General features: G+C 47.5%; 1 protein-coding gene across 2 annotated transcripts in view; it reads left to right on the forward strand.

The window, feature by feature from the left end:
* The window catches only part of ahrr (aryl hydrocarbon receptor repressor), a 40514-nt gene that overhangs the window by 9415 nt on the left and 5254 nt on the right, over positions 1-25845 (forward strand). For both annotated transcript variants that reach the window (XM_029831852.1, NM_001037956.1), the window contains 2 exon segments: positions 21832-21950; positions 25003-25092. In XM_029831852.1, the coding sequence (XP_029687712.1) occupies positions 21832-21950; positions 25003-25092 (209 nt within the window).

Here is a 25845-nt window from a genome sequence, read left to right on the forward strand (position 1 = left end):
AGAGGGCGACCGGCTGGAGTAAAAATAGTCCTTAGATCACGTCATATGAAGTCAGCTTGTTTGGAGAAGCTCTGAGGGGACGTTGCTTTTCAGTGTCACGAATGCAGAGTCTGCTGCACATTCCTCTCAAATATTCAGCCGACGGAGCTCAAACGTTAAGGTGAAAGCCTCGGTTGAAAAGAGACAGATTACGGCCTAATTAAAGAGGGCAGTGATGCAAGAGCATTTTGTGTTTTTTTTTTTTATTTTGGCAGGACATTGCTGCGCTCTGAGCAGCCAGAGCATTCTGAACTCTGGGTGAACTCCTCCTGCTCTCTGCCGGATTATTATCGAGTGAGTGAGCCTGACAAAATATTTTTAGGATGGAGGCAAACGCACAGAGGGTACAGGCGGCAGAATTTATAAAGCAAAGAGGACACATTTGCATGGGGCAAATAAAACAGACGGAGGGATGAACCGTCTGTAGGTGGACGTCGTGCAGGCAGGGGAACGGGTCCAAATGTCTCACCTGTACGGCTGGGTATAAACCAGGGTGAGAGGAAGAGTGAGGGAGGAAAGAGCAGATGTCTGCGTTGCACTTGGCTCACTTCTGCAGATCTGATTGCATTATTTGTTAGCCAGGAGAAAGAAAGCTTTTTCTTAACGATTTAACTGCAAACAGAACCAGAGGAGGCTTCCAAAGCTTGCTGCAATCAATTTTCCTTTGTGTTAGGACACAGTAGGAATGATGGGATGAGAAATAGCCATGTATCCCGCTCCTCTCCTGGAAAATTAATAGCCACAAAACTAAAGTCGGTGTAAATTAAACCAAAAAAAAAAGGCAACAGCAAATCTTCAAGTACCTCAAGCTCTGTGTTTACTGCTCCAACGTGCATCCATCATTCAGGGAGCAGATGTTGCTCTTTGGGTAGCCGACTGCTGTGGTCTGAGCATCTTGTGAGGACGCCGCCTGCCTGTTTATGCCGGGGCGTGCTGTGTTTCCCTGGATCTACGGCAGCGTTCTCTCTCATGATAATAAATATGTCAAGAAATTAGCATCAGATGGCTAAAGGCTGCAACTGTGACGCTGCCCATGCAACAATAATCAGTGTCATTAATCTCTGGTTTGGACGCACAGTTAGCGAGTGGATGTCTGTCTGTCTGTCTGTCTGGGAGGGAGGTTCCCTTATGTCCACGGCGTCCAGACCCAGTCCGCATGGGCCGTAATCCAGATGGGTTTTCCGTCCTGCCAGGCAGAACATGCTTTCACCAAGGAAAGTTGGATTGCAGGGGAAGGCGTTGACTACCTGGCAGGACAGAAATCCCAGCTTGGGTTACGGCCATGGAGGACTGGTTCTGGACACCCGCTTTGTGTTTGTGACCTGATTAGAGCCAGAGCCGCAGACTCCGATGCTCTGGACCAATCTGTGACAAATCCTCTCCTCATGACTTATTCATCAGCAGCAACGTCACCATGGGTGTGTGGTCCGGTCAGGTCATCCCATCAGCAGCGGGAGCTCAGCACCATCCAAGCAGGAGTAGATTCAGATTCACGCCCCCAATCAGTGGACTTGTGCAGCGGCGGGAAAAGGCCGAGGAGGGAGAGAAAGAAAAAAGAGAGCAGGAAAAACGAGACAATGACGAGGTGGCGGAGAAAAGTGTCACACTCTGTTTCTGTCCCGGGGAATCATGTTGGAATTGGCTTCCTTTCAGAGAGCGCGCTGTTAGACGGAATCTAAACAGCTGCCGGCTTTACGCGCAGCGCTCACGCACGCTCACGCGCTCGTGCGCGCTCACGCACGCGTGCACGCGCCGCAGCCCTCCCCCCCGCTGCAAGTTTGCATGCAGAGCTGGGAAATTCTCCGTGCTAATGTGTCAGGGTTTGTTTTCATCATCGAATTACAAATGTTTTAAATATGCATCACATGCACACTCACAAACACACATGCTCACATTTATCCAGCCAGGGCGCTACGTGTCTAATTCCTGTTTTCACACACTGTCATCCGTCAAATATAGAGCTGCAAGAGGCTTCGGGTTCAGCTCCTTTTGACTTCTCAGGAATGATCGATACAGATGCAGATACAGACTTTAGCTAAAACGGAGACCATTCTGGTGTTGGTTATAGGAATCACAAGACAAAGCGCGTGTCGAGAGGTTGTTTCTAACCCAATTTTTTACCCTCACGAGTCAGCCCGGCCCAGTAAAGCTTCAGAGTTTGGAGGAATAGACGTGACAGCCAGCAGCCACGTGAAGAAGCCGGTGTAAATATAGCAGCCTGGGGTTGATACCTGCATCTTGATATGAAACCAGGACCTGGATTCCTGTCTGATATTGGTTCAAACAGGCTGTTTTACACACATTTCTGCTCTCTGCCGTGGACCTGCTGCACAACCTGTAAGTGAGCTCAGGTCTATTTGGACCTTTGCATAGTTTGACCTGTCAAAAGCAGAAGGAACAGAAACTCTATGCTAGTTTTAGGTGAGGAGGTGAGCTTCTTTTTGTTGTTGTTGTTCAAAAGCAAAGTCGTTTTCACTTTGAAGTCGCTTGACTCCCGTGTTTTTTATTACGCCACTGGAAGGTTTTCTTGCAGTTTTCCATTACACTCAACACAACCATCCTCTGTTCCTATCAAAACAAGGATGATCTCTTGTTTTTCCTCCTCCGGAGACCACAGTTACGGTATGATGCCCAGTGTTTTTGTCATGCTTGTTCCTCAATAAAACAACTGTTGTGAAAGCACTTCCCAACTTGTAAATGGAGATAATTGCAGCTGTGGTGCATTTCAGCTTCAGTCTTATACGTGCATAAAAAAAGGCGCATCCAACCTTGAGAAATGAAAACGAGAAATGAAAACATAAACACGGGAACATTGGAGGCTCCTTTGTGACTCACGAGCAACAACGTCTCAGAAAGGAAGGAGCGAGGCCTGGCGAGGGTGGGGGTGGGGGGGTGGGGGGGCATAATAACATCATTGTGGCTGTTTGAAGTCGCATCAGGCCTATTTCCCAGATACAGTAAGTACAGGCTGTCTACATGTCTCGCCACTCAAAGGCCACATTCATGGAGGCACTGCCGCCCTGACAGAGGGCAATTGGATCTGCCGGATACCCTTCCCTTCTCACGCAATGTTGTGTAAACCCAGGAAAATGACCTCAATATATCCTAAACCAGTTAAGGATGAAGATGCTGCGGCTGCTCACATGTCTGAGGCATGATAGCGTGGTGATAGCTTTATAAATATCCCCTCTCATGCTGCGAGCGGAGCAGCACGGCCAGATCGTCCTGTCAATACGGCTCACATGAGCTATTGTGCAGTTGGATGGCTCTAACAGACACCATCTGGCGGCGTCCTCCACACTTATTTGAAGCTTCTTATAGAACATAAACTTGTTAACGATTGAACTGAGGAGACAAACTCTGGATGAGGTAGCCAGGTTTTTTTTCTTTTTTTTGAAAAGAACAATTTGAGTGGACTGGAAAGTTTGTTATAATGTAAAATAAAGTTCAAACACAGTTAGGGAATTAGTGTGATTTGAAGAAGCCTGATATTGATCAGATATGCCAGCTACTGAGAATAAACCCCAATTTTACTCCAAATAAATGTAATTTTCCCTTAAAATATGTGGTTCTTCCTTTGATCGCACATCTGTTGTAGCTTATTCAGGTTCATTGACGCTGCATTCAGATGTCAAGGCAGCAGAATCGTTTTCTTTTGTATTTGTTTTGCCGTCTCTAAGCTTGTTACCTTCCATTTAATCTTTCCTCTCTTGTGGTGCCACCACCCCTTGGCCTGGAGGCCTGGACAGTTTCAACCTGACGCTGTGGTGCTGTAGCTGCAGCCACCCACTCGCCCTCCTTCACTCTCTCTACCTTTTCATAGCTCTCGTCTGAGTCACCGAGGGCGCTTTATTCTTTATTCTATATGATTTCCTTTATATAAGGGATCAGGACTGAGCTGCAGCACCTAAACACCTTCACAGGCCGACACGCCACGCAGCCGGACAAGGTGTTGAATGATGTTGAACACAGCGGTGGATGGAAGAATGAAATCATGATTCCGTCCGCCTCGTCTTCATCCATCCATCCCTGATCCCACTGCATTTGTTGCGCTGTGAATGGGGCCAATTGGGGCTGAAGACCTTTAAACGTACTGGCAGAGTCCTGCAGGCGCAGGCGTGGCCCGTCCTGCCAGATAATTAGGCGTGATTCATATTTTCCATGAAAATGATCTCTAGCTCTTTTGTTTAGACATCGCACACTGTTCATCAAATCAAACAAGTGTGTTTTATTTTCATTTTCAATATTTACATGCTTAAGAAATTAAGAGGATGACAGAAGATCACACAGATTGCAGCCTGTCTGTACGGCTAATAGATTCTCTTGTAACACCTCCCATGTTTAAGTCAGCAGCTGGATGGATAGCAGAGTCAAAACACCTGCCAGAAGCCTTCAGGCCTGAGCCCTTTCTCTTGGCAGCCGTCTCCTCCCCGCTACTTCAGTCCGGCTCCTTCTCATGCAACCGTGCTGGGCCACATTCTCGGTCAATTTCCAGACCATATTGAGGCTGTTTTGTGGCTCCCCTCCCCCCTTCCTCATGATGTCATGACCAAAAACACAAACGTAGATTTGATGAGCTCCGAAATCTTTGCAAAGACGTATTGTCCGGCGTTTACAGCGTAAATGGCACCTTTGATCACGCGGCTGAAGAGCAGATAACGATGAACTCAACAAGGTTTGTATCTGCAGTAAATTTATATATGAATGCAACTCACTGACGTTGTTCAGTAACGCTACAATCCAACTGCCAGTAAAGTTTGGTTTCCGGCCAACTTGCAATCTAAAGATCTTTGATCTCAATCTCAGGACTAGTTTTAGACACGTCTGTCACAAACGAGGAGTCCAACAAATCCCATCTTTATTTGGAATTTGCAGTATTTTCAAAAGGCCGTCCCGTTGTTCCTGTTTTCTAAATCAGGCCTACCTGCCTGTTTCTGCGTCTGGTTTGAAATGCCATTCTTCTCGTACATATGCACGTCTCCATAACTGCTTGTCCCAGTTATGGAGACGTGCAGATTGAGGTGAGCAGCAGTAGCAGGGGAAGGTAATGTCTTTCAGCTTCAGCCATTACTGTCCTACCAAGTGAGAAGGAGTATATTTATAGATTTCTCAAATACATTATTTTCAGTGGAGCTGACAAACTTTTGACGTGTATTGTTTTTAAAAATGCCCTGATTTATTCACTTTTACACCTGCATTCTAAAGGCCCGCAGCCAACTAAACAGGACAATCAGGCTGAAAAAAAGAAAGAAAACAAAGAAGATTTAAAGCATTTGTAGTAGGTTCCAAATCCACACACGTGGAGCTAAAAATAGACACGTGGAGCCCGTAAAAGTGCCATGTTAGCATGTTGTGGATGCTGAAAGAGAGCTACTCACTGTCCCTTTGAGATAGGCTGTTGTGTAGCATAGCATAGCATAGCATAGCAGTAGTAGTAGCAGCAGTAGCATTAGTAGTACAGTAGTAGTAGTAATGGTAGTAGTAGCATTAGTCGTACAGTAGTAGCATTAGTAGTAGTAGCAGTAGTAGTAGTAATGGTAGTATTAGTAGTAGTAGTAGTAGTAGTAGTAGTGGTAGTAGTAGTGGTAGTAGTAGTAGTGGTAGTAGTAGTAGTAGTAGTAGTGGTAGTAGTAGTAGTAGTAGTCGTAGTAGTAGTAGTGGTAGTGGTAGTAGTAGTAGTAGTAGTAGAAGTAGTAGTAGTAGTAGTAGTAGTAGTGGTAGTAGTGGTAGTGGTAGTAGTGGTAGTAGTAGTAGTGGTAGTAGTAGTAGTAGTAGTAGTAGTAGTAGTAGTAAGTACAAGCGCATGTTGCATAAACAGCACATGTAAAGCGGACTGAGCCAGCAAGGGGTGGCGTGACTAGTGAAGCAGGCGAGGCTGTGACCTCAGAAAAGTGGTTATGAAAAGATCTGTTGAAGCGAGAGAGGGGGGGAGGGAGAGAGGGGGGAGGGGAGAGAGGGAGGGAGAGAGAGAGAGGGAGGAAAGAGAGAGAGTATGAGGTGAAATGTACAGAAACATGCAGACAGAGAGCAACCCTGGAGGAATTAGTTCAATTACCCTCTAAACTACAGCCATCGAAGGGCACTGGAGGGCTGCCATGCACATGTGCACGCACGCACGCACGCATGCAACACACACACACACACACACACACAAGACACACAAACACGCTCTGCCTACGTGCTTCATGTATTTAAGCCATAGCAGCAGCAGCAGCGCACGAGACAAACGTGGTTGACACTAAAGAGGGAGGAGCAGAGGACAAAGAGCCGTCAGGTATCATGTTCTCCCACCCTGAGGCCCCATATGGAAACAGTTACAGACAGACAGGCGTCCAGGCAGACAGACAGACAGGCAGACAGACAGGCGGGCGGGCAGGCAGGCAGGCAGGCGGGCGGGCGGGCGGGCGGGCGGGCAGGCAGGCAGGCAGGCAGGCAGGCAGGCAGGCAGGCAGACAGGCAGGCAGGCAGGCAGGCAGGCAGGCAGGCAGGCAGGCAGACAGGCAGGCAGGCAGGCAGGCAGGCAGGCAGGGCAGGAAGGGCAGGCCAGACAGACAGACAGACAGACAGACAGACAGACAGACAGGCAGGCAGACAGACAGACAGACAGACAGGCAGGCAGGCAGACAGGCAGGCAGGCAGGCAGGCAGACAGACAGACAGACGGGCGGGCAGGCAGGCAGACAGACAGACAGACAGGCAGAGCTGCGTTTCCTTATCTGCCCTGTTCTCTCAGGCCAAACTTATTAACATTCATCTGCGGCGCTCTGCCCTATTTATTATTTCCACTTCGACTATATGATGTTGATTCGAGGCTGAAATTCCACTAAATTCCGATCGAGCAGAGTTTCCTGCTGCTGTGATTGGAATAATTAGAAGCTGCATCAGTTTAGTGTCCATTATGTGACTGGTGAAGGCAGGAAACTTCTGGGGAAATTAGATATTTACTGTCATTGTAAACTACAGAATTCATTGTAGAGGGATTTGAAATTACACACATTGTACGTTTTATGATCATGGATTTGATCATTGAGATTTAAACCTTTAAATAAGTCAGTGATAAAATAATAAACACAGCATTACTACAAAACAATCATTTATCTGCTGAAGCTACAAAGTTAAAAGGTTTTCTTTTCTTTTCTTTCTTCCTTTTGTCAAACTGTGTATTTTGTGGGTCTTAAGGTTTATAAATGTTAGTAGATTTTTAATAGTTGTGAAAATAAGATGCCAAGTAAAATTAAAATGGAATTTCAAGAAGCATAAAAAAGTTTCGAGAATCGCTCCAAAATCACAGATAAAAATCCCCCAAACATAATAATGATAAATAAAGTTTTAAAAAAAGCTAATTCAACATTCAAAATATCCACATGCTAAAGATCAAAGTGTTATTATTATTATTATTATTATTATTATTTTTATTATTATTATTATTATTATTATTATTATTATCAATAATAATATATTTTGTATACCAAAAATACATGTATTTAAAATAACTTATTTTTTTTAATGAGAACAATTTTAATGATGTAATAACAATGTAATAACGCTGCAGATTATGTAATTGCCAAAAAGATCTTTGTGCTTGATGTTGCAACTGATTATTTATTATATTAAGATTAAGATGTGCTTTATTCATCCCCGTGAGGAAATTGAATTATATAACGTAACATTAACATTAATAACAAACATATACAGCGGGGAAATTTCCGAGCATCTTTAAATGCATCGACAAAATCATTACAAAAATAATGAAAATTTCAAATCAATTCACAGAGGAAAACCACAAAGGAGATCTTCACTGAGATCTTCCAGTTTCAGATCTTCCAGCTGTGTCCAAGACACAAGTCTGGGGGAGACGGGATGAAAGGTGCAGGAGCGGGAGACCGAGTGTGTCCACGTACGGGTTTGATTGCGTGTGAACAGTAATGCTAGTCTTCCCGGAGCACAGTGGAGCACATTGTATCCATGCATGAGGGGACAGCAACACGGTCGGGGGAGGGAGGGACGGAGGGAGGGACGGAGGGCACACCAGGACAAGGGAGAGGAGAGGACAGAGGACAGGACGGGCTCAGCCAGTCGGTGTCATGACAAGTGTGATCTTCCTTGTCAATCTGGGGTTTCCGCATCTCACACAGGTCTGAGCTGCGTTTGACGCCCAGCACACGGGAAAGCGGGCGGCGCCGAGTCGTCACGGCAACCACGGCAGGGGCCGAGAATGTTTCTGTTCAAAAGGTTGTAACACCAAACTCAGAAATCTCAGGGATTTCGGAGTGAGCGCAAATACCCCCAAAATTCCACCCCGCTAAGCTGGAAAGTTGTAGCGTCGAAGGTTGTTGGGAGCGCTGGTCGCCGAGAGAAACATTCCAGAGTGGAGCAATTGTTTAGCTGAAGGCCGGCTCCCAGGATTAGTCGTGGGGTCAGGAAGCCGTCGGATTTAAGGTTGTAGAATTAGAGGGATGGAGAGTATTAAATCTTTCTCCACTAATCTTAAAGCAGAGGTTTGAGGGGGAAACAAACACACAGAGGTTCAGATGGAAGGAAAACACTCTGAGATTTCCTCCGAGGAATGACCAGCACCTAAAAACAATGTACACATTCCTCTGGGTGTGTGTGTGTGTGTGTGTGTGTGTGTGTGTGTGCGTGTGTGTGTGTGTGTGTGTGTGTGTGTGTGTGTCTAGGGTCAATATTTACACTATATCCTCTCCTGCAGAATCGCTCTGTCACAGCACCTGAGTGTCCCCCCAGCAGACCCCCCCCCCCCCCCCCACACACACACACACACACCGCCTGTCACTTTAACTGTCTCAATGGCTGAGCTTGATTGGGGCCAATTATGACATGTTTTCAGCTTCCCGTGGAAGCAATCCATTACAGACGAGTGGTGCCAAACCACCTCTCCCCATATGCGTATCCCTCCGACCGTCATGCTAGTGCTCCCTCCCTGCACAGCTGTTACAGTCACACGGAACGTTGGGGATTTGATGGCGTGTTGCTGCTTTGATATTTGTAATGTATTCCTCTCTTGTGAGTGGTCACCCGAGGACATGTGGCGGCTCCAAAGAGGGTTTTTTTTGGCTTCCTGTTGGTCACGTGACCATCTGTTGATATGACAGATTTCCTTCTCTCACTACTGCGGGGTTCCAGTTCCGAGGGGGAGAATCTTATTTAGCTCCTTTTGTGTCCTCTTTCTGCTTTTAACCTCACATCCGCACAACAAATGGATGATGATAACAGGAACTTCTACTATTTAGATGATTACTGTAGTTAAGCTTTAATTCACAAAAAAAGCAGAGCAGGAAGGACATTCCTTTGTGTTTTCCAGGTAGATGAGGTGACTGTGCTGACCTCTGACCTCTCGGGCACACTGACCTGCTTATTGATGCCAATGTTGCCTCTGTTGCTCTTCTGATCGTGATGCTTGATACTAAATTATCGTTGTAGACCGGAACTGAAGCCCCTTCAGCTCTGCTGTTCCATCCTGAGACATCCTGGAATCAGCCGTTTGTTACAGAGGAAACTTTAACCAAGTGGACTCCTAAGATCAAATGAGTGCAGTTAAGTCCTGGAAAAGAATCTTCTTTTAGCTTCTTCCCTCTATTAAAATGAGTTGCTGGATCTTGGCGTCTCTCCAGTCGACAGCGCCATAATTAGAATACTTTAAAGACGACTCTGGACAAAGAGAATTGTTGTCTTAGTGAAAACCATCTGTGACAGACTCAGTTGATATAAAGCCTCTAAGACAATCTTCTGTCTGTCTTCCTGCCGGTCCAACATGGACATGATTACAGTCCAATTGCAGCCTTCAGTCCTTCAGAGGACTCAAGTGTTTCTGATCAGCCCCGTTTTCCTTCACTTCCCTCGTCAACTCATCACCGAGGACGTACAATTGTGTTGCGTTTCTTGGCCATTTGTCTCTTAATCACTGAGCGACGCTCCTCCTTTAATCGTGGCCCTTAGAAGACATAACATGTCCCTGCTGGACAGTTGCACTATTTAAGGAGTTTGCTCACGTCGGGATAAACTAGCGGAATGTTGCTGAGCTGATGAAGAGCCGAGGTGCTCAAATGAGCCACGGGGGGGGGGGGGGGGACAGAGACAGAGATGGACAGAGACAGAGACAGAGATGGACATAGATGGACAGAGAACGAGACAGAGATGGACATAGATGGACAGAGACAGAGATGGACATAGATGGACAGAGATGGACATAGATGGACAGAGACAGAGATGGACAGAGACAGACATAGAGATGGACATAGATGGACAGAGACAGAGATAGAGATAGATGGACAGAGCCAGAGATGGACAGAGACAGAGATAGAGATAGATGGACAGAGCCAGAGATGGACAGAGACAGAGATAGAGATAGATGGACAGAGCCAGAGATGGACAGAGACAGAGATGGACATAGATGGACAGACAGAGATAGAGATTGACAGAGACAGAGATGGACAGAGAGAGAGATGGACAGAGACAGAGATAGACAGAGATGGAGTTGGACAACAATGGACAGACAGAGACAGCGATAGAGATAGACAGAGCCAGAGATGGACAGAGACACAGAGGGACAGAGACAGAGATGGACATAGACGGAGATAGAGATAGACAGGGACAGAGATGGACATAGATGGACAGAGACAGAGATGGACATAGATGGACAGAGACAGAGATAGACTGAGCCATAGATGGACAGAAACAGAGATGGACAGAGACAGAGATGGACAGAGACAGAGATGGACAGAGAGAGACATAGAGATGGACAGATTGAGAGCCAGAGACAGAGATGGACATAGACAGAGACATGGATGGACAGAGTCAGAGATGGACAGAGCCAGAGATAGACAGAAACAGAGATGGACAGAGACAGAGATGGACATAGACAGAGACATGGATGGACAGAGTCAGAGATGGACAGAGCCAGAGATAGACAGAAACAGAGATGGACAGAGACAGAGATGGACATAGACAGAGACATGGATGGACAGAGTCAGAGATGGACAGAGCCAGAGATAGACAGAAACAGAGATGGACAGAGAGAGAGATGGACAGAGAGAGACATAGAGATGGACAGATTGAGAGCCAGAGACAGAGATGGACAAAGACAGAGACAGAGAGAGGCCCTAAAATGAGCTGGCCACAGTTGCGTGCCATGGTTTGTTTTCAATACTGGCCACATGTTTGAACATTGCGTAACTTCTCCGATGCGGTTTGTAAATCATGATGTATTTTGTGTGTGTGTGTGCGCGCGTGTGTGTGTGTGTGCGTGTGTGTGTGTGTGTGCACTGACAGAAAGCTTACCTGACAGCTTTATCTTAATGTAAATATGGTTTTATTGACAGACCCTGCCTGGTAAAGCCTGCATTACTCACCGTTTCCCTGCCAGTCCCATCATTCACTGCCGCTCCGGTTCGTTCCGGCTGTGTTTCCCTGTCCCGACTGTGGGAGCCGTATTCCAATTAAAGGCTAATTAAAGGGAGATTCCATGAAACAGGCTCGTCTTTGTAGTGGTGTTTGCACAGGTGCTGTGCATCACATGTCACGGTGGCGTTGGGTTCACACACCCTGGGTCGCCCCGTGGCTCGCTCACATCCATACCATTGATAATCTATAACTATTGCATCATGGGATTAAGTATTCCACCTTGACCCTGTTAGTTCTCTAGCAGCGTGTTATTTAATGTAAGTCATCCCAGAATAAAAGGCCTTCTGGGACCTGACGACAGTTTATCTAATTTATCCAAAGTGTAGTTTATGTATGTTCAAAGGGAATTTTAGCAAATTACACTCTTATGTTGGGAAAAACAGGAAGATTGTGTGTAATTATGGAGGCGTGCGCGCTCGGCACAGCTGGCCAGCTGTTTGTTTGGATCAAATGTTGTCCTGATCTGAATCACATGATGGGGACACACACACCCACACACACACCCACACACACACACACACCCACACACACACACACACACACCCACACACACACACGCTGGGCATGAGGTGGAAGGCCAAAGGTTGGTTACATGGAACCAGTCAGTGCGCTGATCACCGACCACCCACAGAAAACCAGCCTCTCTCTGTCCCCGACTGCTGAAGGATCTCCGTGCGCTTCCTCCAGGGCTGCTCCAAGCATACACGGGATCTGCATTTCCACTGACACACACCGCGGAGGGAAGGCCTGGTTGAGCTTAAGCAGATGAGGGTTGTTATGGAGATAAAAGGACTCGTTTGGTCACGGAAGGAGCAACTATGGGTTTAATGGGTCTGACAGGTGAATAAATGGTTGAAATCCATTAACCCTCCCACGACACCAGCTTAAGCCACCTAACCATTAAACCGGCCTCGCTCGTGTGTGCGCGTGTGTGCGTGTGTGTGCATGTGCTTGTGAGCAACAACACGGTTTAACTTGGGAGTCCTGCCTCACTGCACGCGATTCATGGGAATCTGTGCTGGTTAAGGATTTACTGTACACGCTTTTAGGGAATCCCAGAGCTCCGTCCTCCCACGCACGCACGCACGCACGCACACACGCATGCACGCACGCACACACACACACACGCACACACACAAACATGCCATCAGGGTACAGAGCTGATAGAGTGGTTAACACGGGTTTAAATGAGCCAAAAAGTTTTTTTTTCCTGCTCTGTTACTTCTCTTAACTACTCACGAATACAATCAAAATCAGATTACAATAAAAAAACAGCACAATTAAATATTTGCAAAGAAAGCAGAACTAGGCAGAAGCATTTCTGTTCCAGCTGGCAGAGGATCGACTTGGCTGACTGTCAAACTGTCAAGTTCGGTTTAATTGTCCCTTTAACTTATTCACAAAGGAAAACGTCGCTTCAACAGCAGCAGGTTCGTAGAAATGGTCCTGAACAGGTTGTTTTTTTTAAATATAGGGGATGGAGAATATCTCTTTGGTCACTAAAATGTCTTTTTTTGTTTGCTTGTGCTGCTTCTTCATGCGACTGAAGGTGAATTTCGGTGTTGTGGCACAATGAGACTAAATGTTTAGACAGGGGGAAGCTGTGATCACCGGGGAAGAGGAAGAGGAGGCAGGAAAGGTGATGTCAGGCGATGACTTTCACATCAGGGAAGTGTTGAAACGCGAGCGGCTTTACAACATCCTCGCCGCCGCTGCAACTGTCTTGTCGGACCTCGAGCCCAAACATGAAGTCACACACACATTTAAAACTGTTTCTGTGAGAAGCCTCAGAACCTCCCCGGAACCGTGAAGGAACTCACAGCAGTTTTGCTGGGTCTCCAGCATCAGAGCAGGTGAAGCTGCTGCTGTTCACCAGCTCCCATGTGCCGACCAGGAGCCTCTGTGTGAAGATGAATGAGCCTGGGCCTCCTACAGACCCCAGGTCTGCTTCGCTAAGACCCACTAAGAACCAGAGTGAAACTTGAGGCATGTTTGGGTCACATCTGGAGCTCCATCTGACTCCCCTTCACAGTGCAGTGGAGCCACAGAGGATTTCTCCTTCCTGCTAACACATACTTGTTCATGGTTTTATTGTCTTGCTGGGGAAAAACACTTTGAATCTCATTCTCTGCTCATTTTTATGACAGTTCCCACCCTGGCGACTCCTTTCCTCTCGCTCTGTATTTAATTTTCTCGTCCAAGAGGAGGATTCGACTCTTTTATTTGCTTTTTCGCCAGTTTGTCAGTTGCATGAGAACCGGTGTCTGAAGCCTGTTGAATGAGGTTCTGGTGTTATTGATGAGACGGAGTCTGCAGCAGCTTGTCAGATCATTACCCTAAAGCACCATGAATCAACAAGATTCTGGGCTAAGCGCTGGGGTTATATCCCTGGCTCTTCAGCGTCAGAACTGTGGCTTTTCCAGTGATGCGAAGCGTCACCCATCGTCCATCTCCAGCAGCCCTGCGCTCACGTGGACCAACCTGGATCTCAGGCTGCACGGCGCGCTGTAAAATTTGGTCTGAAGATGTGTCTGTGCCGGGACGGACAGATTATAGCAGCTATTTAAAGATGAGAGGCCACAGTGAAAACAAAACCAGGAAGACAAGACCACACACACTGCCGTGAGAAGAGAACGGCGGAGGTTTTCTCCCTCTTCTCCGTGGCCTCTGAGCGAGTCCGGGACAGACAGACGTCTCTCAAACGTTGTGCTGTCCTTTAAAGCCCCCCTGATCGGACTCTGAGAGCATGGAGCGGGACACTGAATCATCTGTCACCAGCTTTATCGGTATCGTCTCCCTGATGGACGCATGGACACACACACACACACAACACACACACACACACCACACACACACACACACACACACACACACACACACGCACACACACACACACACACACACACACACAGGTGCGTCTTGTTGCCGGTGCCACCGGATCAACTCGTTGAGCTGACAGAGCTTCTCGGAACACTAATTAACTCAGTGGAAGGAAAACCAGGAGAAACCTACAGCAAGAACCTCCTTTTCTTTTTGTGAGGTTATTTTTTGGATTCATTTATGAAACGGTTTCTCATGTGCTACCACGTCACCACGTCTCATAATTGAGAATATAGAAGCCGTGGCAGGTTCCCCCAGCGCTGCTCTTTTAGACATGCTAAGTGTGTAAACTTGGCAGGGACAAATTTGTTGATTGTGCGCTACTGATGTGACCCATCTGGGGTTGAAACCTCGTATTAGGCCTTCGCACGCGATTCCCCACCACTCCCTGAGCTCATCGGCTCACCTCCCCCTCCTGTCACATGAGGAACAGTTGCAGCACTGTTGTTGGTTGAGAGGGATGTGGCTATTTGGCGTGTTTATTTTATGTGTGTGCGCACAGTGTGTGTAAGTGTGTGTAACTCGAGAATGGCCACTGAAGTGGACAGTCCAAAGCCAACAGCAGCTGTGAGTCCTGTTGGAGTGTTCTTCAAGAGACGCCAACAACTTAATAACTCTCCGAGACTCTCCGAGAACGTGTTTTACCTTACATTTTATGTCACATATCCATCCAGCCAGGGAGTTAAATGTGTGTGTGTTGCTTTTATGCTGTTTTATAATGTTTTTAACGTTATTTGGGAACATCGTCCCACCTCGCATGCGAGCCTGTGTTGGGATGACAATAAAGTTTCCTTGAATCCTGGAATCTTCGCATCTATTCAGACCACAGAAGGTCAGATCAATGACGAGGCGTGGCACCATTTGCAGCTCCGAGTGTGACGGAGGAGGCCCTTCCTCGGGCAGCAGCGCCAGGAGCGCCGCGGGCTGCAGCTGATGTGATCCCGCGTCCCGAATATTTCCTTTACTCCGCACACATCCTGAAACTATCGCAGAGGAATTTATGTGCCGCTCGTCATAAATCAAACCTGAGCTGAAAGCTTGAAATATGAAGAAGCGGTGATGTAAAGTGGAAGCCGGAGCAGCGCCTCTCCGAGAAGTTGTGTTCTCTGCTGCTCGCTCAGACATTTTCGGCCGGTGCCGTCATATATTGTGGTTTTGGTTCCTGAAAATCCCTTTTTGAAAGCAAAGGGAAAACTGATGTTAATAAAGGACAGAACCTGAGAGAACTTCCCGGGTGAAAAGGTGAAGATCGATTCGAACTGTAAATATTCTGAGGGAGATCTGAGCTCCACGTCTGATTTACACTAAAGCACCAAAGGGGAAATTTAAATGTGGCTAGGCTGGTTTGCTAATTTAATGCTAATTTAATTAGCATGGAGGTAATAATGGAAGGACGACAGCGGCGTTCCCTCAGAATTCCCGTACCCTTGAAAGTCTTTCTGCCCCTTGATTTGATACAAAGAGCAGATTCTCCTGGTTTCCTCAGCACTTTTCTGAACAGCGGCTGTTAAAATTCTTCCGTGCCCCCCCCCCCCCCGGCCGTGACTGCTGAACTCATCTCTCCCTGAGCTGGAGCATAGTTTGGCATTTACTGGGCTCTTTCAATGTCATTTTATTCATTTCTTTGACTTCCTTTTTCTATATTCCTGCAGAGTTTTTAAAGTCCTAAAGTGGTCGCAGATGTTTCAGAGTGCAGCTTGTTTGCGTCAGGCAACGCAGCGAGACATGAACTCCAGTGTTGTTGTTGCGATGCATCGACACAGAAGCGTTTGGGTCACTGCTGCCCCGTCAGCCTCTGCGTCTCTGTCCTCTCTACACACCAAACACTCGTCCCCTCCAAAAACATCTCACTCGAGCGCGCGCAACGTTTGTGTCGATGATGAAGTGCAACAGGTAGAAAAATGTTCCAACACCCAGAAATGGGCAGCGGTGGAACATTTGGCGCTCTTGCCTGTACGATGGGAAAAATAGACTTTTTGTTTGGAGTGTTGTTTTTAGGGCCAGGCAAGTCAGTGTTTGTCTAAACTCTAAAAATCTCCTCAGTTGGTCAGGCATTAAACGCAACACACACCGACATACAAACATCACGCTAACACCAGATGCCAGGAAGCAGAGTGGCGGCCGAGTGGCATCTACAGCAAAGCCCCGTCATGCGTGACTCTCCCCTGACTTTGCCTCTTTTAGCAAGCTTGCGTGATCCTGCCATCTCCTCCCATCAGGCTCTGTGTCCCTGTATATCCTTCATTCACTCTCTGACACACACACAATCACACGTTACGCCTGCTGGACTCTCACACAGGGGAAATGTGACCAAACCAAGTGATCGGAGCTACTGTTGATAGCATAAACAGGATTAGCGCTGCGATGACAGGCAAGCAGCACAGATGGGAGAATGTGAAGTAGACGGCCACGCTATGTCCACACCTACTTAGTTCGGCTCATTTTCAGGTTGTTTTCTTGTGGGTGACACCAGGGAGATCCAAGATTGGTCACCTTCTGCTGGGCATGACGATGCTCCTCCTGAATGAGAACTTCCTGCCTAATACCCTTACAACACAGGGGTGAGGTGTTAGGAGGAAGATAATCAGATTGTTGTGGGTTAGAAGGCTGCTTAAGGAATTAGATCCCTCGTGGGCCAAATTGTTGTGTGAAATTTCAGCAAAGCACCGCTGGTGACAGGTGACGTGCAGAAAAATCCCATCGAGCAGAAGCTGTGAGGTCCAGGACCTCTCCTTCCTGTCCTCTTATGTAAGTGAAGACAGAGCCGTTGACAGACGGACAGACTGTCACAGAGGTGGACGTGCCGCAGCACGGACACACAACACCTCCGACAGTCGCCGCTGACTGACAGCTTAATAGCTTTCATGCATTAGGCATGACCAGCATCATGGCTATCACTTGATCCTTCTCAACAAGGGACACATCGGCCACCTCGCCTCCATTTAATTACACATGGGGAGACGCGCGCGCGTGCGTGTGTGTGTTTGCTTACAGTCTGGACATGTATTTGCACACATGCATGTAAATGATTTGGTTTATATGAAGCAGTTATTACGCTGCGGGGAGTGATGTGTACTTACCATTTCAAGAGGCGCACGTTTACACAGTACAGAAATAACAACCCCCCCCCCATTTTACATACACATACACGCGTTTGATAATGTCATAATTCTGGTTGTCCATCCAGCTAAAGAGTGGCTTCTTTTTAATTTAAGGAGAAACACAAGTGAGGAGCACACCTTGCTGTGGTCGCCACGCACCCTCAGCTCAGTATTCTGTATAGAATTGCGTGCTGCCGCGGCATTAGTGTCGTTTCCCTCCCGTATGGATCGGGCCTGGGGGACCATCTGCCCAGTATTATTTTCCTCAATGGGCCCAAACAGCTTCATAATCTTTTTAACAGATTACCTCCTCGTTACGTTGGAGCTGTATGGATAAAAGGGCAGCCTGACAGGCTCAGCGGTGAAAAAGGTGCAGCCTTTTTCTCAGAGAAAACCTCTCGAGCTTTCTGGTTTGTGGCGACCACAAAATGGGCGATCATGGCTTCTTTACTGGCCAACAGGGAGGAGCAAACGACAGGGATAATCTAAGACTTGCCTCTTTTTCCCTGTTATTTTGAGCAACAGGAGCGAAACTCGCTGGCACGCAACGGCGAAGGTACATCCTCACTGGCGCGCTTCTCCCTCTCTCCTGACCGGAATGAAGCGAGACTAAAGCACAGGGCAAAAATGGAACAGTTATTACCCTCCGAGCCTGTTTCCTGTTTAGAATCCATTGGATAGTCCATTGCATAGTTGCGATTTTTTCTCATGAAAACGGAGCTGGATTTCTGTGCAGGAAGTGGCATTATCATCAGCCCGACTCAAGGGTGTGGCCTTATTGTGTGGATTTGCTGATGTAAAGACCCATTTTGTTTCCAACTCTTTAGTTTGCTGAGTAAGCACAGCTGGGGTTTCAGCCATTCCTGTTAAAAATCAGCTGAAATGAGATAGCGACAGTTCACACGATGACTGCAAAGAGATTCATTAATCAGAGTAACTGCAGTAAACCAGGCACGCTAGGAAGACGCACGGCGTGCCGAAGGCCCAGGAATTCCAACTTAGCCATTTGTTGCTGAGGTTTATGCGACACATCGCCGGGCCACCACTGAGGCCACTCTCACGGGCTGCTCCTCACTTTCAGAAGGAGCGAGAGCCAAACGTGGTTTGGTGCTTTCGTATCTGTGGAGCTCAGCAAACCTGCAGCTGCCACTAAAACCCTCCAGTCCTGTTCCGTTGCACAGTCACACAAAAGCCTCTGTTGACTCAGATCCTGTCAGTGGTCTGTTTATGCTACACTATTGGCTTTACGTTGCCGTTAATGATCAAAGACTTGACGACAGTCTCTGTGTGTGTGTGTGTGTGTGTGTGTAATGCACACACAGTGTACACAGTAGCAGTGTGCACAGCAGTGACTAGCCTGCGGGATTTTCCCGAGGGCTCGTGGATCGCTAATATCAGTAATATCATCGTCGTTAGCGGAACAGCACCGACGCGCGATCCTGTTTGTGATCATATCGCGTCTACATGCAGGGACGGCTGTTGTTTATGCTCTCTTTTGGATTTTCTTTTTTTTGTTTAATCTCTGCATTCACGTCCTCACGTCCTAATCCCTCTGAAACAGAAGTGTTGCCATTTGTTTCCCACTCCCAAGAAAAGTGCTGTGCATCTATGGGGACAAAAGGGAATTGCTCTAAATCCGGCCACTGGATCCCTACAGATGTATGTCAGAGCGGACCAAATAAAGCAGCATCAGAAAGATTAGAAATCTCAATCAGATTTGAATCCACTGTCAAAAGTGGCACCGAGGATGATTAAAGTATAAATCATCAACTGCCTTATTCCAAAATCCCCCCAAAACTATTTTCATTATTTCCATTTTTCACCAAGTTGAAACAAAAAAAAAGGGCTGGATTTGGACGGGGCCAAGATCCGGACATTTGATCTGTGGCATAATGAAGTATTAGCTTCCATTACAGTGCAGGCTTAACCTTTTTGCAGAGCACCATTGAGCGCCTGCCAGCAGTCATCAATATTTAACAGCTGTTGCTATTATGAAATTCTTTATGGGCTAATGTGGCTCGCCGGCTTGCACGCAAGGCCTTGGCCCGCCGCCAGCACCCTGTCAGGAGGAAGGCGTGGGGGGGGGAGATTGACAGACGGTTCGCTCGCGTGACAACCAGCCCTTGATCAGCCAGCTTCTCTCTCTCTCTCTGCTGTGGATTTCCTGTGTATGTGTTGAGAGAGAGAGAGAGGGAGGGAGGGAGGGAGGGGCAGTGCAGCGGGAAGGGGGTGGGAATAGTCAAAGGAAGTGGCTGGAAGCCAACCAAACCTCAACACACATATGCACACACACACCATTTTCTCTACTCACGCAAGCCTTGTGGTGGGGGGGGCTGCTGCTGCTGCGCTGCACAGCGCTCACATGTTCAGGTCCAGAGCGCTCTTTTACAAGCCAAGCACACATCTTAGGTTCGGCTGCCAAAGGATGGCACCCACACCGCCGTCATGTGGGCGACGCACCCAGACGGAGCGCACCGATCTGGCGGGTGTCCCTCCACTCTGGGGGGCATTTAAGAGCCGCTCTGCTTAACCAACATCAATTAAACGGATTATTATTATTATTATTATTATCATTATTATTATTATTATTACGTTTTATAGGCTGTCGTTAAATCAAGCATTTCTTTTATCCAGCTCTCAAATCAGATGATTTATCTTCTCTTAAACTTCTACTCTACCTCCAACTTACACGATCCAGCCTCGAGGAGACGCTGAATAAAGTCCCGAGCAGCCACCCGCCGAGCAGCCACCCGTACGTGAACATTGTGCTGCGGTGTAGCGTGATCTAAATAATGGACACGGAGCATTATCTTCCATTCCATTCAAAACACAAGCGTGAAAATGTTTGAGGCCGTGCGATACTATTTTAAGTTTCGTGCCTTTTTCTTTTAAACGAACGCTTCGCCGTACAGGATTATATTGAAATATTTATTGGTGGATTCATTTGGACTTTTGTTAGATCTCCGTTTTCTCCAGAACGTCTGCTGGGACATTATCTTACTTCAGAAAAGGGCTGGAACCATCCAAACCCCTCAGCAGGCTGGAATCAGACCTCAATGTAGAGACGTCTTTTCATTGAAGGACAGAAGCACGTCTGATGTTTGCACGGGCTCTTGGATCACGTATCCACTAGAACCTGAGCTTCGCTCTTTGCTAAAGGAGCCACCTCGTTTGTTGGGTGGTCCTGATGTTGGATCCTGTCAGAGCAGGTAAACGTCCCCCCCGCTACAGCAGCGCCTCTGTTCTCGTTTAGGAGAAAACAGGCAAAAAAAAGAGACTCGAGCAGCAATGAATCGAGGCTTTGCTGGCAGAGGAAGTGATGGTGGCGATAATTAATCATCCCCCGTGTTTGCCTTTCCTCTCCAAACACTGTCGTAAGAGAGAAAACAAACCGATTTCAGGTGCTGAAGGAGGAGAAGAAAGAAGCTTATTTGATTCATTTCCCTCTGCTCATCCTTACAACAGCCTGGTGGGTTTACAGCATTTGTGTTTGGATCTACAGTGGTCTGCGTGGCGCCCGGCGTGGCGGCCGGTGTGGCGCCCGGCGTGGCGCCCGGCGGGGCGCCCGGTGTGGCGTCCGGCGTGGCGCCCGGCGGGGTGCCCGGTGTGGCGTCCGGCGTGGCGTCCTGTCAGGACGTTGTTTTGTGCAGCAGTGGCAACAGGTAGAACCTGGAGCACTGCGCAAATAGTTGTTGATCTCTTTGCAATGTTGAAGGATGGGGGGGTTGATGGGGGAGGAGATGTCGAGGGCTATTGCAGGGGCAGGAGGTGGTCGAGGGCTATTGCAGGGGGCGGGAGATGGTCGAGGGCTATTGGGCGAGGGGGGAGCGAAGCCAAACGGGGCCTATTTCTGTGAGCGGGGGCTATATGAAGCATCGGAAGATGCACGTATTCGTTCTTATAATGAGGTGGTGTCTGTGCGTGCGTCGCGTGACTAATCTGTGCTCGCTACAGTGAGTGACGGAGCGCAGGGCTGATCTCTTGGAGTAAGCCACATGCCCCCTGACAGCACACCCACAAGAGAAACACGCAAACATGCCTGCAACACGCAATGCACATGTGACAGTTCCGCACGCCACTATCTTATAGGCTAATTACATGCATGCGCACTAGCACGGCAGTAAGCTCAGCCAACGAATGTATGCGTGGAGGTCGATGGACTATAAGTTTACTTTGGGTGTATCGTCAAATATGAGCGGGGGCCACCGTCTCGGCAATTTCCATTGAAGAAGGAGTTCCTTCTGCATAGACAAAGCTGGTTTCATCGATTAGTGATGGTTGATCCCATCCTGTCATTAAATCCTCCAGTCTTCTACCATAGTAGACATGTCTGCCACACACTCCCACCATTAGCCTCACTGCCATTATATATTGAACTTTATGTCCTGCAGTGAACCACGACAAGACCTCCAGGAAGCACATCAGCAGCCCTGCAGCCTCCAACCCTGATCAGAGGAAAGAGAGCCTTCCTCTGGGCGGCGCCGTGAATGAAAGCAGCCTCCTCCTGGAGGTAAGAAGCCGTTTGCTTTGTAAACTTCAACACCGGACGAGTGGATGCAAATCCTTGCATGCTGTTGTAGTAATATTAGAATCATTATTATCATGTCATTTCCTCCGCGGTTGGATCTTTGTGAGCCGAGACGTGCGTGCGCGTGCGCGCGCTTCCCGTCCTCCTCTGCAGGGCTGTGGTGTTGCGTGACATAAGAGTGTGAGAACCGTTGAAGGAGGTGGACCCTCGTTGCCAGTTATCAGTGTGTGTTTCTGACTGCGTCGCTACGTGTGACAGCGAGCGGGAGAGCGCGAGAAGAGCACATAAAGCTTGTCAGCGTTAATTAGAGTCGCCACATGCCTCAAAAACTGTTTCATAAGGTTTATTTCATACATTGAATGAGGCAGATCATCAAGATTTTAAGTCTTTGCATGGCTAAGTTGCCAGATTCTGTGAAAAACGGCGTAAAATGCTCCAGTGAGGGATGGTGATGTTTGAAAAGTCACGTCGCATCACGGCGACAGCCAGCGCTACGTGCGTGTTCGGCCATAGGGAGCCGAGCTGAAGCAACGATGCTTCTGTTAACGTGTCGGGCCGGTAAACAAAAGGTTAGATTGACCGTAGTGATGTGCTGCCTCCCGTTGCGTGACTCGACCTGCACCCGGGCCTCACGGGGAGGAAGCGGACCCATATATGATTGTGCTCCACTGTTTTCCTCGATCGCGTCTTCACAGCTGAAACTTGGTGAGAATTTAGGAGGAAATAAGGCAGAACTTTTTACTGTATTCTCTCGTCTCCAACGGCAACACAGCAATGCCCCAAGACTAAAGTGAACACATGATGGATTCTTTAATGTGTTTCTGATTGTTAATGTGCTTCGTTTATTGGCAGATTTCCCCCCTTTTCCCCCTCAAATATAATTCAATCTATTGAAGATCATATTATCTAAGCTCAGGATGCATGTGGAGGATGTGGCTGCGTTCCAGGGGTCAGGAGGGTTCGGTGTTTGTCATGACCTCATCATCTGTGCTTTCATCTCATCCTGACAGCGAGACAGATGCAAAAAAAAAGAAATCCAAAGAAACTGTCGAAACAATGATGCAAGGCTGCCCCAGAACTCCCCCCCGCCCTCCGCTCTTCCAAATCCAATAGACCGTTATTTTATTTTGGGCTCTGCGTGCAAAGCACCTCTTAAGATTTGTAAGTCAAAGCTTTTAGTGTCCCAGGGGTGGTTATGGGAGCCAGGAGTGTAATAGATGCAGATATGTGCTGCAGCGGCCAACAGCAGGTGCTTGTTTCCATTACCTAAAGGCTTCAGAATTCAAAGCACAGAAGGAAATGTGAATGGAGAAAACATACCTAAACAGCACTTGTGGAGTGCAGCCAATATGTGGAGGATTTTCTTCCTTTTTCCTGCTTCATATTAGTCAGAAACAGGAGCTTATTATGCTTGTTTTTTTTAATAATTGGGGCTTCTTTTACAAACAAAAGACGAGTTATTGTAGTTATTAAATCATTATTCTAGTTGGTTTTCCTTTTCCCTTTGGAAATAGTCGACGGGCAGTTGGATTCCAACAGGTGTGGCGCCGTAAATGTGGACGTTTTCTCTGTTCACCAGGGACGTATGTCGCTCTGGGTCGCACGTGATGCTGCCAGAAACCTCCGATATTTAAAGTAGCATGAGAGCAAATGAAGAGATTTAATCTTCTGAATGTCGGCCGCAGGTGTCGGGACTATCGACGACCTGTTCCATTTAAGATCCCGTTTTATATCTGTGCGGACAAACCAAAGCCTGCGCGACTACGTTTTCTTTATAGAGCGACAAAGGTCCCGAGACACATGTTTTCACTACAGTAAAGATCCCATTTAATGACATTGTTGTTATGAAACTTTCTGGACGGGAAGTAAAGACGCTCTTCTCATAAATGCTTCGATATTGTCCCAGCATGCTGCACCCAGATGGAACCGAGGCTGGAAACATTTCTCCTCGTCGTGCTAGTGTCTGATTTGCATCGTTATATCGTGAGCTGCTTATTTTCCTGGCACGCCGCCGCTTCGCCACGGCGTGCTGCTGAGGCTAAAGCCCACCGGCCGCCTTCGCCGGCAGGTGTGCTTTGTTGTGTTTGAGCCCGAGAGCTCGGCGCAGCATGACACTGTAAGCAAAGGCAATCAGATCAGTGTTCTGAGGGAGTGAAAGAGGGAAACACAGGAACCGCCGATGTGAGAGCACGAGACCAACGCACACACACGCCTGCACGCACACCAGGACAGACCTGCGTAGTCTCGCAGTAAAATAGAGGTGACAGACTCTGGCAGCAGCAGTCACGCAAGTCAAGTGGCCTTGCAGTTGTCACGCTATCACAGCTGCGTGCACACGCACACACACACACACACACACACACACACACACTGGTGGAAGGCCTCGCTCTCCTTCCTGTGCTCTTTTCTTCTCTCACACTCTTGCTTCCATCTCCATCTGTGCGCCCCCCAATCATTTGATTGGAGCCATGTATGACGGCTCTTTTTGATCGACACTTGGTTGTAACTCTAAGCTCTGTTGGCCAAATACAATGTGTGGATGTGAGTAGAGAAGGGAAGCGGGGAACAAGACGAGTTCCTGTGTTTCCAAGCAGCATATTTGATATTGCGAACCAAAAGCACGACTCCCTTATGAGAGTCTGCAACTCAACAAAAATTCACAAGTTTAAAGTGGAGCAAATGGGCAGAGACATCGAATTCCGCCACAAAATAGTCATTTAAATGTCTTTCAAAAGCAATATTTTGCATTACAAATCAGTAAGTTTTATTTGGCCCCCTCAAACCCATAAACATCTGCTTCTCGTTGCCTTTCAAGGGCTCCGTTATTTCGCGTCCTTGCCCCAGTTTTTACTGTTTTCTTGTGCTTCATAGAGGTTTGGAAGTCAGTCTTTTCCCCTCCATATTAGAACAATCATTTAGACAATGTGCAGGGATGCACAGATGAGCTGCAGGTGTTGCAGTCATCATCTCTATTTGCATCTGAAGCCAGTGCTTTGATCCACACTTATTCCTCCGTGTTTCTGCTTCTGTGCAGTCCCTGACAGGCTTCGCCTTGGTGGTGAGCAGTGATGGGATGGTCTTCTATGCCTCCTCCACCATCGTGGACTATCTGGGATTCCATCAGGTGAGTTGAACATCTGAGGTGTGTTTTTCTAATAAAAAAAGCTTTTCATCCAAACCACATTTCCACTAGTTTCTGCAAGGGTTTCCCTTTGGTCCCTTACGCATCCCTTGCGTCCTTTTTATATTTCTTTCCGTTCCATCTTTAACCGGCATGTTTGTCCATGTGTGTGTGTATGATAATAAGCTAACGCTTTGGTTTCCCTCTTCCCTTGTGGCTATATGCAGCCGCTCTTTACTCACGGATGGTACCAACAGTCAGGAAGAGTGCAGTGTGTGCGTACGTTAATACGACATCACGCACATCTCAGTGACCTCATGACTTCTGTACAAAAATAGGAGGCAAACTGGCTGACGACCGTTTTCCTTTAAGAGGCTGATCAAACGATTCTTTTCTCTTTCAAGCCTTGAAAACATGTCGCATAACTTGAAACCCGCAATTGTAGCCGAAAAGATGTGCATCATAATACACGGCTGAACCAAAATCAAAAAGTAGACTTAATTAAGCAACACCACATAAAAACACTGCAAAAAAGAAAAAGCATCAAATGTTGGCCTTTGATCCCATCTCTTCATGGAGCAACAGCCTTTGAAGGCCGCTGAAAATATCACTTATTCTCTGTTTTTTTCCTCCGTCGCGTTTCCTCTGCGTGTTTTTTACAAGAAACATAAACAATAGTCATTCGATCCGCCTGTCTGCCTCCACTCCTGCCAGTAGGGAAGCAAACCACAGGGCTAAGCAGCCGCTGAAGACTGT

Source organism: Takifugu rubripes, unplaced genomic scaffold (assembly GCF_901000725.2).
Source record: "Takifugu rubripes unplaced genomic scaffold, fTakRub1.2, whole genome shotgun sequence".
Classification (NCBI taxonomy): Eukaryota; Metazoa; Chordata; class Actinopteri; order Tetraodontiformes; family Tetraodontidae; genus Takifugu; species Takifugu rubripes.